General features: G+C 42.3%; 1 protein-coding gene across 2 annotated transcripts in view; it reads right to left on the bottom strand.

Annotated features, from left to right (window-relative positions):
- LOC132011801 (inhibitor of carbonic anhydrase-like) overlaps positions 1-12,463 on the bottom strand; it is a 42,081-nt gene that overhangs the window by 20,527 nt on the left and 9,091 nt on the right. The window contains exons 2-7 of one of the 2 annotated variants that reach the window (XM_059390942.1): positions 9,641-9,813; positions 6,285-6,393; positions 4,960-5,121; positions 3,984-4,143; positions 3,164-3,219; positions 72-250 (exon numbers count right to left, since the gene is read on the bottom strand). In XM_059390942.1, the coding sequence (XP_059246925.1) occupies positions 72-250; positions 3,164-3,219; positions 3,984-4,143; positions 4,960-5,121; positions 6,285-6,393; positions 9,641-9,813 (839 nt within the window). The remainder of the gene's footprint in view (positions 1-71; positions 251-3,163; positions 3,220-3,983; positions 4,144-4,959; positions 5,122-6,284; positions 6,394-9,640; positions 9,814-12,463) is intronic. The other variant, XM_059390943.1, reaches the window with a different exon arrangement.

The following is a 12,463-nucleotide window of genomic DNA, read 5'->3' as shown; positions in this document are numbered from 1 at the left end:
TCTAAGCAGAGACCCACCCCCACCCCCGCCATATACACAAAGCAGGAGGTGAGGGTAGAAGGTGGGAATACCTGGGCCTGGTTGAGTAGCTCCCAGATCAAGTCCTCCTTGCCCCCGACATTTCGAGCCACGACAGCATGAGAAGGGAAAAGGCCCAGGTTGCACTCCCTGTATTTATCCACCGGCATCTGGCTGTTGTCTGGGCAGAGCAACTTATACTGGTCATGGTCAGTCCTGTCTGCCAGGTTCTCTGCAGGAGGAAAGCCCAGATGAGCCAACTGCAGGCAGAGCCATGAGCCGTGGTCCCTGCTGCTCCCTGAATCACAGACTGACCTTGTTGTAATTACTTTTGAGGCCCTGCTCGTGCCCCAGGGCCACAGAAGCAAGCCAAAATCTAGACAACTTTTGTGTCCTTGTAAATGCTCCACTTGAACAGGAACAAAGTATATTCAGCTAGCCAGTCCCCAGACACAAAGCCAATTCTGAGCCCTTATACCCCAGACAAGGTTGCCTGTGTGGCCCCAGCCAACCAGATACATTGTATTTGTTTCTGCATGTTCTTTACCCTATAGAAGCTCCCTGCCTTCTGCCCCATTTTGCAGTTCTCCAAAAGGAGACCGTCCACTTTGTGAAATGTTCAAGCTTGTTTGTATCACCTAACTTGTCTCCTTTAATAATTTTTTTAACACAAAGAGACTGAAAGAATCTTTTCCAAATATGTTTTATACCTATGAGGAATCTGAGGCCTCAGGAGGCCAAATGGCCGGTTCTCATTGCAGATAGACACAGGGCTAGGAGGCACCCTTGCCCAGGTCCCCTCAGGGTATCCCCACATACGTGTAACTTTCTGCTATGAATGATGATAGCAAATGTTTTCTGAGCACCCACAGCACACCAGAAATGGTGCTGAAGGCTCTCCAGGCTCTGTTTCACTTAATCCTCATAGCAACCAGGGGAGGCCAGGAATAGGATGATCCCCTAGATGAGGAGACAGGCTCAGAGACTTAAGGTGACTTGTCAGCTGGTCTGAGGTTGATGCATCACCATGCTAGGACAGTCCAGGTCTCCCGACTATAGCAGCATCCGCTCCTGGAGGCAGAGGCTGCTGAGGAAAGGTGGGGAAGAGTTGAAGGAGGCCTAGGAGTCCACTCGGCATACTCTATATGTAGAAAGAAGACCAGAAAACCTTGTGAGGAAAACAGGCACTTTGGTTCCCCTTGTTTAGGTATTTGAAGGTATTCTGGATTGAATTGTGTCCCCTGCAAATTTCCATGTTGAAATCCAAATCCCCAGTACCTCAGAATGTCACCTTACTTGGAAACAGAGTCATTACAGATGTCATTAACTAAAGATGAGGTCCCACTAGAGTAGTGGGGCCCCTAATCCAATATGACTGGTGTCCTGATAAAAACCACGCACACGCACACATACATATACACATGGAGAATGTCACATGAAGGCAAAGAAGTAGAGTGGGGTGATGTGACTACAGCCAACGAACTCCATAGATGGCTGGCAAACCACCAGAAACTAAGGGAGAAGCAAGGAGCCTCCAGAAGGAACCAACCCTACCCACACCTTGATCTTGAACTTCTAGCCTCTAGAGCTGTGAGACAATAAATTGCTATTGCTTAAGCCACCCAGTTTGTGGTACTTTGTTATGGCAGCCCTAGCAGACTCGTAGACATCTATGGGGTTCATGCATGATCATACTAAAAGAGAAGGAGTACAATTAGTTATGGTAAATGGTTACGCGTTTACTTAGGTAGGTTGTAAAGAAAATACTCTTTAAATCTTTATATTGAAAGAAAAACTTACAATGATTTAGTAATGTCAGAATTAAATTAAAAGAATGAATATGATCCCATAGCTTCAAAAGAAAGAATTCTCAACATCAGTCACTCAGGGGCCCAGTGGTGGAAGCAGCTCCCCACCAAGCTTCATTTGCACCCCAAAAGCCTGGTGGATCATCATAAACTGCTACTTAAAAGGCAGTGAGTGATCTTAAATATTAGCAGACAAGTGACTTCCAGCAAAGGTCCAGGACACTCTGGGACAATATGGTATTTTCAGAAAATGAAGATGTTTTCAAACATTTCAGGGTGGGCATTAGAAGATGCTGGCCCCTGGCAACATAACTGCACTCACTGGAATGCCCACAGGAATAACAATGACGAGGATCTGGAACAACTTGAGTCTGGGAGATGGGACCCCTGGATGACCCCACTCATTAAATGTACCGATAATAGGAGAGGCCTCAATTGCCAAAATGCTAAGAAACCAGGTCAGTGTGTAATAATGAAGGGGGAGTGAATTGTGAACAGCTGAACAAGGCAACAAAGGACACCGAGCTCCCACTTCATGCTAGAGAAATACACTAGGTTGTAAGGAACTAAGGCCCATGTAAAAAAGTGAGGACTTAAAGTTCCCCTTGAGGTAGCAGACATTGATCTTAAAAATGAACCTCGCAAACTAAATATACATTTAGTTTAAATATCTAAAGCAATATAAGTGTATTTTGTATCTGATAGAAATTTAATTGGTTACAAAACAAAACCCAGATTCTGTAACTTCAATTTGTCTTAAATTTATGTTATTTTTTTTCTTTCTGATAAGTTGCCCAAAACCCTTAAAAGCGTTTTTTTATATAGAAACGAGAAAGAAATAGATTTTTGTCCACAGTAATAATGTGTTGTAATGTGGACTACTGTGTTGTCCACAGTAGTAATGTGTTGCTTTTGCAACACATCTAATTGTAAATATGCTAGTTAAGTTCTGAAATCATTATAATTTGTTTGTTTAAGGTGTTTATAACATTTAGGAACCATTTATACTGAAGCATTTGGGAGAGTATGATTACATATGAAATGGATATTGCAGTGGCTAAGCGGAATTGAGTTATTAAATTATTAAAATTTGTTTCATTTTATTAATTAATAAATACTAATTGTTACTGTTTAGAAAATTTGTTTAGTAGATTTACAGACTGAACTAAACACTAAACAAAGTACAAGTAATGGAAATGGTTTTTGTATAGAAACTCTCCTATTCCATTAAGGGTCTTGTCATCACCCATCTCTAGATGTAGGGAAATTTTCAGGCCAGAACTAGCTGCTCTGGCCAGGGAATGGCTCACATGAGTCTTCCTCCATCCAGCACTTACCAAACACTGTCATATGCCTCACAAAGGCCACATCCCCCACACCATCCTGCAGACACCTGAGGAACAAGACAGCAGTCGTTAGGCCAGTCCCCATGATTTGCTCTGCACTGACCACTGGTTCACAGGGCTTTGCCCGCAGTTTCCCAGGCTTCAGTGTGTCCTCAGAGGCCATGGCTCTAGCTGAGGAGCCTTTATACCTCCACAGCCAACCTGAGTCTGAAGCAGGCAGGAGCTTTGTAAGTCATAACTCTAGAGGGAGAGATGAGAGGGCAAGACCTTCCCCTTCCCCTTCAAAGGCAACCTAAAGCGACTAGTTTTTGTTTTTGTTTTAATAAAGGCTTATAGCCTAATATTGAGGATAAAAACTCGGGATAGCCTTGGATTCCTGGACTGTTTTGTTCTGCTTTTGAGCAGTAGCCTTGTCTCTTGTCCCCCCCTGCAGGGGCTGAGGGAAAGGCAGGCACATGTTTATGACACAGAGAGATGCTCAGGGAGAGAAGCAAGCAGGGAGGTCCTGGCCTTTGGCCCAGCTGGAAGCCCAAACATGTGTCTGTGAATCCCAGAGTCCCAGATACAGTTTTGTCCCTTCAGCCCTCCTTGGTCCAGGAGGGTAACACACAGACCCTAGGCCATAGAGAGAGAAGAGGGGCTCCCACACAGTAGACTGCTCCTCAGGATGGTTAGGAGTGAGAGCAGGCCATGGGTTTCACACTGATACCCCAGGTGGTCTGGGCAGGCTCTGTGTTCACTTCCTGCACCTTAGTTTCCCTGGCATCAGAGTGAGGAAGAATGGGGGGGGGGGGGGGGTGTCCCCACTCACTTGAAGGCACCAGCGTAGCCGAAGTATGGTTCTTGGAAAGAGCAGGCACACTTGTTTGTCCCTTTCCCTGCACAGAGTTGACACAGCTTGGGGAATACCTCCCTGTTCGCACAGGGGACACAGCTCCCGGAGAAGATCTTGGCCATTTCTGCTGTGGCTGCTTAACAGAGACATAAGGAACCTCAGAGCATGAATTGGCTGGGGACCTCCAGGTTGCATGTGAGTGAGTGAGTGGCCCTATATGAGAGCCTAAGAGGCTGAACACACTTCCCAGGACCATCCTGAGGAAGCAGATGTGCAGAGGTGGCTGACAGTGCCCATGGCTGAGGAAGTGGATGGCCCAGGGTGTTCAGATATCACACTGACGTGTGGCACTCCATCTGACCCCAGCAGCCTGTTGTCCTATTATAGGCAAAACATGAATGCTGTAGAGCTGGCAGGCCTCAAAAGCACAGAAAGACTTTGTAATCATCTTCCAAATGCTAAAGAGGTACCCTAGGCTCCCTTGGCTCTTCATAACTGAACAAGAAGTATACACAAAAGAAATCATGGCTCCAGTCCACTCCTCTCTTCTTGGCCCCATCCCAAGCCCTTACCCCAGGCACAAAGGCCGGACTGCTGACGGTGTGGCTGTAATTCCCAGTAAGCCTTCCTGGGAAGCAAAATGGAATTGTCCTTTCTCATGAGCCTCAGTGACCTTCCTTGTCAAGCCAAACTGCTGGGGTTACAATGAGTTCGGGGCTGTCAGGAGCTCAGAGACCAAGGTACCCTTGCTGAGAGAAGACACAGCGTCCAGTTCCCAAGGGTTGCTGCTGCAACAAACCTAGCTGATCACACTTACAGCAGGCTGTTCTCACCCCATCTCACAGTTCCTGAAACTGGTATGCTGGATAGTGGTTGTATGGCCCCACTGCAATCCCTGCGGGCGACTGCAGTAGGAGTCCTGCCAGAAGGCACCCAGCCTCAGCCAGCTTACCTTCTTCAACAGAGTCAGAAGGAAGAAGTATCCGGATGGGGAGGTACCACCCAGCAGACCATCCTAGGCCCGAGTGGCAGGACTTCTTGCCTTGGAGCTGTTTCAGCTGGAAGTCGCTGCCCTTCTCCACCACAGCCACAGCATAATGCAAGGTTTGTGGCTCTGCAAAGGAGCAGAGAGAAAGAAGAGCCAAAGGAAGATACCACAGTCACTAGCTAATCTTCCAGAGGGCGTGCAATGGGCAACTTGAGGGAAATCCTAGGGTCTCCACCATCCCCTGATGAACAGGTAGACAAAGAAAAGAAAAAAGCCAGGGCACCTGGGTGGCTCAGTGGGTTAAAGCCTCTGCCTTCTGCTCAGGTCGTGATCCTGAGGTCCTGGGATTGAGCCCCGCATCAGGCTCTCTGCTCTGTGGGGAGCCTGCTTCCTCCTCTCTCTCTCTCTCTCTCTCTCTCTCTCTCTTTCTCTGCCTGCCTCTCTGCCTACTTCTGATCTCTTGTCAAATTAATAAATAGAATCTTAAAAAAAAGAAAAGAAAAGAAAAAATCCTTTGATTAGCAGAATAGAGGGAAGTCCCTTATTAAGGCAATAAACGCTAGTGTCTTTTTGCCAACCCCTTCAAGCCAGTGGAGACATGGGGGTGGGGGTCCCCAGCTATTATAGGGCCTGCAGGGCATTCTCAGGAAGATCTTCAACTCCTAGTCATTGTGACGTTACTGTTTCTCCCCAAAGGCTTTTCTCCCTTCTCAGCTTCTCCGTCTGCAGCCCAGACACAGTGGTGAAGGTCTGGGAGGAAGGATGCAGGGGTACCCCGGGATTTTGCCAGGGCTCTGCAAATAGGAGTCCAACTGAGGTGGGCTGTGCTCACGCACACACTGATGACACTAATGGACAAGTACAGGGAGGAGGCAAAACCTTATTCTTCGACTCCCCCCCACCAAACCTCTTTTGACAGCATTCACAAACCCATGTTCTATAGCACCTGCAGGGGACTCAGCACCAGGAAGAGCCTGTCCAGGTCTGTGTGTCTCCAGAGATGGGCCTCCCAATGGCGCAGCCCCACGGGTAGGTGATGGACCCCAGAAAGCCCTGCCCCCCTTATCCAGCAGCACCAAGGGCACTTCCATTAGGATGCACACAGTTCATAGCTTCCCAGGGAGAGTCAGCATTCCAACCCTTATGGGTCAGTGTAGATGACACCCTTTTTTGATCCAAAGAGCTCCAGCAATTCTATTCCCTTCAGGTGAAATGTTGGCAGAGACCCTGCCTTCTCCCCCATAGCTGCAATGTTAAATCAGAGACCTGGGGCCCCAGGAAGAACGCACCAATGTTTGACCCATGGAATTCTGCCACGACAGGCTTCAGATTGAAGGGGGGCAGCCCCGCTTCAAGCACCAAACCTGCTTCGAGGGTCACAGCATCTGCTTCATTGGCCTGAAATAGAAGAGACCAGAACATGAAGGGAGCCCTAACCTAGCCCTCTGCCAGGGATGACGGACCCAGAGATATTGCATGGGTCAGACCTCCTTCTCTCCCTAGTGTCTGCTTGAATGTCACCTTCCCAGCAAGGCTTTCTCCAGCCACATCTTAAAACTACCACTTCATGTATGAATGCCGGACTCCCCTTTGTTTTTTCCTTAGCCTTTATCAACCACCTGAGAAGTTCTCATTGTTTACTGCTTGCTCTTCTCTTTGGAATGTAAGCTCTACCAAGGTGGGGACACTTGTGTGCGTGCATGTGTGTGTGTGTGCGTGTGAGTGTGAGTGAGTGTGTGTGTGTGTGTGTGTGTGTGTGTGTGTGTGTGTTTTCCTGCTGTACCCAGAAAAGCACCTACTACAGGTAAGTGCTCAATAAATGTTTACTGGGTAAGCGAATGAGTGAATTATTGAATATTTCTATCCATAAGAAGTCAGGGTTTGCACTCACAGATCTGGATTCCCTCTTCAAGTATCTGTCAGCCCAGCATTCCTTCCTTCTTGTGAGAAGCAGCCACCTCACAGCCTCTTCTCAGAAATGACATTGGATCATTTCCCAACCCATCATGGAAATCATTTTTTAAAATTCATTTATTAATTGACATTTGAAGTAACCTAGGCTTTTTCTGAATTTAGTGTTGCATTTCTATATACTTGCCTCCTTTTTCCCCTATCCCATCTTTTTCTATGTATGTATTCATACTTGGGTGTTTATGTATAATTAATATCTATGGGTTGCATGTATCAGAAACCAACTTAAATTCACTTGAGAAAATGAGGGAGTTAATATAAAGGTAAAAGGAAAAGAAGGCCACTGGGCCTAGTGAACACTGCCAAGGTCAGAAGCAATTAGAGACAGCGGTTTCAGTTTACATCCATGGGCTCCAGGTCACGCCTGAGGTTCCAGACTGTTCTTGCTCTTTCTCCACTTTACATACATCTCCCCTTCCTGGTTGCCTCCTCCTCAAGCTCCAAGAGCATTTGCAAAGACAGTAGTGCCACAGAAAGTGTTTAACCTGCTCCCACAATTGTATAAGGTCTAATTCTTGTAACGAACCATTCCCCCCACTCATCGATGAATTAGAGAAAAATAAATAAAAGTTTGTGGGCATGTTTGTGACCCTTACTGAATATTTCCAGAGTGTTTTCCAGAAATAACACAGAATTTATCATTTATAATGCCAAAAGCAACGTATCCTACTGTCACGGAAACCTACCAGCAAAAAAATGCTATCATTTAAGAGATGTTACTACATTTCTAGGTAAAAACTGTTACTTTAAGAAATGGCTCTATTTGCACTTATTTGCATTTGATTATTAAAAAGGATGAACACAGGGCACCTGGGTGACTCAGTGGTTTAAAGCATCTGCCTTCAGCTCAGGTCATGACCCCAGGGTCCTGAGATAGAGCCCTGCACATCAGGCTCTCTGATCAGCAGGGAACCCGCTTCCCCTCTCTCTCTGTCTGCCTTTCTACCTACTTGTGATCTCTGTCAAATAAATAAATAAATAATCTTTTGAAAAAAATTTAAAAACGGATGAACACTTTTCCCTTATTTTTATATTTTTTATTATATGTAATTTCTGTGAGTGGTTTGTTTATAGCTTATTATTCTAAGCATTTCTTACATATTTAAATGACATCTTTATCTAGTTTTTGCCCTAGCTGGTTTGTTATAGCTGATGCGAATATATTTTCATATGCTTAAGGCTTTACATTTTTTTTGTCAGAGATCTATAATTTTTACATTTCCAAGTTTATCTACCTCTGTGATTTATCTTGTGATGTCTATCTTTATTAGTCAAATTGAGTCAAACTGAGAGCTTGTTTTGGTAAATGGATTAAACATTCCACTTGATTTTCCTTGTTAAATAATTACCCAATTGTCCAGCTAAAGAATCTTTTCTTTAGCCATTTGTTTAGAAAGTTTACTTTATCATATATAAATCTATATAAATCCACATGTATCTTACTTAAATTTATTAAACCTAGAGCCCTAGTACCCTGATGTTGGGTATTGATCATAGTTGACATCTGCCTCATATCACATAGACAAGGAGATGGATGAATGTATGTAAAGAAAGCTGCGAATATATGCAAATTTTGTTCTCTTCCAGGTCTCTTACATCTACACCAGGACCCTGGGCTCTGTAACATTGCTACTTTAATATTTTTCAAGTTTCAAGTAGGTCTCATCCACTCCCATGCTTATTTTCTTTTTCATAATACTATTTATTTCCTCATCCATGTGCTTTTTCTTAGGATTTTTATATTTTTTATTTATATATATATATAAAATATATTTTTTAAAATAATATATATTTATTTATTTATATTTTTATTCAATTGGTTCTTTTAAAAAGACTGTATTTTGATGTAAATTATATTAAACTTATTCTTTGGCCAGATATACAAGTATATGATATTTAGTCTTCCCATTTAGGAATATGACATATATTTTAATTCATTGAAAAATATTGTTTGTTTGTCCTGGACTTTTGTATTATAACAATCTTGCAGATCTCTCCTATGATTTTTTTCCTGAAATGTTTTTCTATTATATTATAGTAGACTATGTTATAGTATAATAGAATTATAGTATATTGTTTTAAATGAAAATGAATTGTAATTTTGGGCTACTTTCCCCCAACTAATGACCATTATTATACAAAAATGATATTGTGATATATTAATTAAATTTAATTTATTAAATTTATAGAACCTATTCACAATTAGAGTAATATTTTCCTTGATCCCACTGTATATTCCAGACATGCAATCATCTGAAAATATGAATATTTTATTTGTTTCTTTCTATCCCATATGCATTTTGTATCTTTTTGCTGGGAAATTCTAAAAACAATGTTAAGTAATAAGGGTAAAACTACAACTTCTTGTTTATTTCTGACTCTTTATGGATTTTCCAGTGCAGTCTGGCTTTGCTTTATCACAGGCATTTTCAATGAATCCTTCTTTATTAGTTGTTTATTATTATTGTTTTTACTATTAATGAATGTTGAGCACTTATATTATTTTTCTACACACAGTCCCTGTACTTTCAGGTCTTCAGCTTATTTCTTTCTCCTCTAAAGCATGGTCTAGTTCCTGTGGGAAGAAAGTTGTTCTGAAGCAATAAACAATAACAGGCACAGAGAAAGGAAGTATGAATTTTCTTCCACTCTCCTGTTGGCAGCTGCAACTTACCATAATGGCCTTGATACATTCGAGGTGAGAGGTTCTCTTCACACAGGTGATGTGGGGACCATCTGCTGGAAGGACTCTTTTCATATTGGCACTGAAACTGGAGCACTTACTGGCTTCATGATCTGAGATGGTGCACCACCTCACAGTTTCCCCAGGGACAGCCAGACACAGCCCTAGGGGACAGAGGCTAGAACTGTAAGGCACCCACAGCACTCAACTTTCTCTGCTGGTAGAAGAGGTGAAAGGTAATAAAGGGTTCGTTGAGTGGGATAGACAAAAATTGGGTTAGCTGCATGGCTCACGTGAATTCTCAACTCCTATTTCACTGATTATGCCATCCCCCTTGGAGAAAAAAGCCAAAAGTATCCCCCAAAAGTCAAACACAGAATTACCATATGATCCAGAAATCCCACTCCTCAGTATATATCCCAAAGAATTGAAATTGGGTATTCCAATATACATACACAAATATTCATAGCGGTACTATTCGCACTGGTCAAAAAAGGCAGAAACATGTGGGAGGCCACGGTAAGGCTTGAGATGAGGACCAAACCAGGCCCTGACTTGTGCCTCCTTTAAAGGCTGAATAGCCGAACAAAAGGCTTAGGTCGATAAAGTCGAGTAGCACTGAGAAAGGGTCTGTGCTATGTGTTGTGCGCTCACCTACATGACTTCCCACACGTTTGCTAGTCAGATAGAAATGATTTGGCCAGGGTCATAAATTCTTGGCTGGTCCCTAGATAATGGGAAAGCTTGAAGGGTTTTCTGTGCATGTTGCAAACTCTTTAGTAATCAGCTAAAAATAGATACTTTCTTATGATTGTTTCTGTTAGCTATATAATGCCTTGCTGCCTTGAATAAACTCGGCACTATTGGACATCCTCTTTGGTGCTCCTTCTTCCCCCATCTCTTTGTCTCTTAATTTCTTTTCACCATCCTCACATTCCTGGTCGATTTGTCACGCTGGCCACAACAGAAACAACCCAAATGTCTATCAGTGGATGAATGGATAAACAAAATCTGGTCTATCCAAGCTGTGAAATATTGTTCTGCCAGAAAAAGAATGAAGTCCTGCTATATGTTACACATTGGTGAACCTCAAGATTAATATGTTAAAGGAAGGAAACCAGATATGGAAGGCTATACATTATATGATTCCACTCACATGAACTATCTAGAATAGGTAAATCTATAGAGACAGAAAACAAATTGGTAGTTTCCAGGGTCTGGGGGAGAAAGGAATGTGTACTGACTGCTTAATGGGTACAGGATTTTCTTCTGGGGTGATGAAACTGTTTTGGAGCTAGACAGAAATGGTAGTCCACACAACACTGTGAGTATACTAAATGCCACTGAATTATATACTTTCAAATAATTGATTTGATGTTAGTGCATGTCACCTCAGGGAAAAAAAGATAAAAGAAACCTATGGGAAGGAATCTTGAGCCTACTGAATTAGTCTTTCTTTTGACATTGGATACTCTAATCTTACATGACACTAAATGCTGGGGCATTTAAATCAGTATATGTTTATTTCACTGGCATTTTAAGCTATAGTAATAAGCATAGAGAATATTACAAAGGTAAAATGTTCTTTACAAATCTGTAGTATTTGAGCCAAAAGTTATTTTAAATAAAATACAGAAGAATAAAGTTACAACAGTAGCAGCTCCTCGTTTTTTATGAAGTCCAGTGTATTTGAACTACCCAAGTCTGACGGACTCCAAAATCTGTACTGCCTTTTAACTCTAAGTAGGAAATATGAAAAGAGATGGGACAGGAAATGCCAAACTACCTTAGAATCACACTCAAAAATGGCAAATGGAGCCCCTCAACCCTATCTGAAAAAGCTTTCCATAGCCCAGGGAAGGGAGAGCAAGCTACAGAACAGAACTCCAGAGGCCATGTGCCCGTGCAGAACAAAAACATTTGGAGTATTAGGAAATAATAAAGACTAGAGCAGAAATAAATGATACAGAAACTTAAAAAAAAAAAAAAAAGAACAGATCAATAAAACCAGGAAGTATTTCTTTGAAAGAAAAATCAAAAAAATTAATAAACCTCTAGCCAGACTTATCATGAAAAAAAGAGAAAGGACTCAAACAAAATCACAGATTAGAGAGAAAAATAATAACCAACACTGCAGAAATACAATCATAAGAGAGTATTTTGTGAAAAACTATGGGACACCTGGGTGGCTCAGTTGGTTAGGCTACTACTGCCTTTGGCTCTGGTCATGATCCTGGAGTCCTGGGACCGAGTCCCTTGTTGGGCTCCCTGCTCTGTGGGGAGCCTGCTTCTCCCTCTGCCTGCTGCTCCCCCTGCTTGTACTCTCTCTCTCTCTCTTTCTCTGGCAAATAAACAAATAAAATATTTTTTAGAAAAAGAAAAGAAAAACTATATACCAACAAATTGGACAACCTAGAAGAAATGGATAAATTCCTAGAAACAGATAACTACCAAAACTGAAACAGGAAGAAACAGAAAAGTTGAACAGACTGTTAACCGGCAAAGAAATTGAATTTGTGATCAAAAAACTCCCCCAAAACAAAAATCCAGGACCAGATGGCTTCACAGATGAATTCTACCAAACAATTAAAGAAGAGATAGTACCTAGAACAGACCAATATCCCTAATGAACATAAATGCAAAAGTTCTGAATAAAATACTAGCAAACCGAATTCAACAACACATCAAACAATCATTCATCACAATCAAGTGGGATTTATTCCTGGGTGCAAATGTTCTGCAATACTTGCAAATCAAGCTATGAGAAATGATACATCATATCAACAATCGAAAGGATAAAAACTATATGACCAT

This window comes from Mustela nigripes, chromosome 2 (genome assembly GCF_022355385.1).
Source record: "Mustela nigripes isolate SB6536 chromosome 2, MUSNIG.SB6536, whole genome shotgun sequence".
NCBI classification, from domain to species: Eukaryota; Metazoa; Chordata; class Mammalia; order Carnivora; family Mustelidae; genus Mustela; species Mustela nigripes.
The sequence above is the reverse complement of the archived record's forward strand: the minus strand, read 5'-3'. Positions and strand labels throughout refer to the sequence as shown.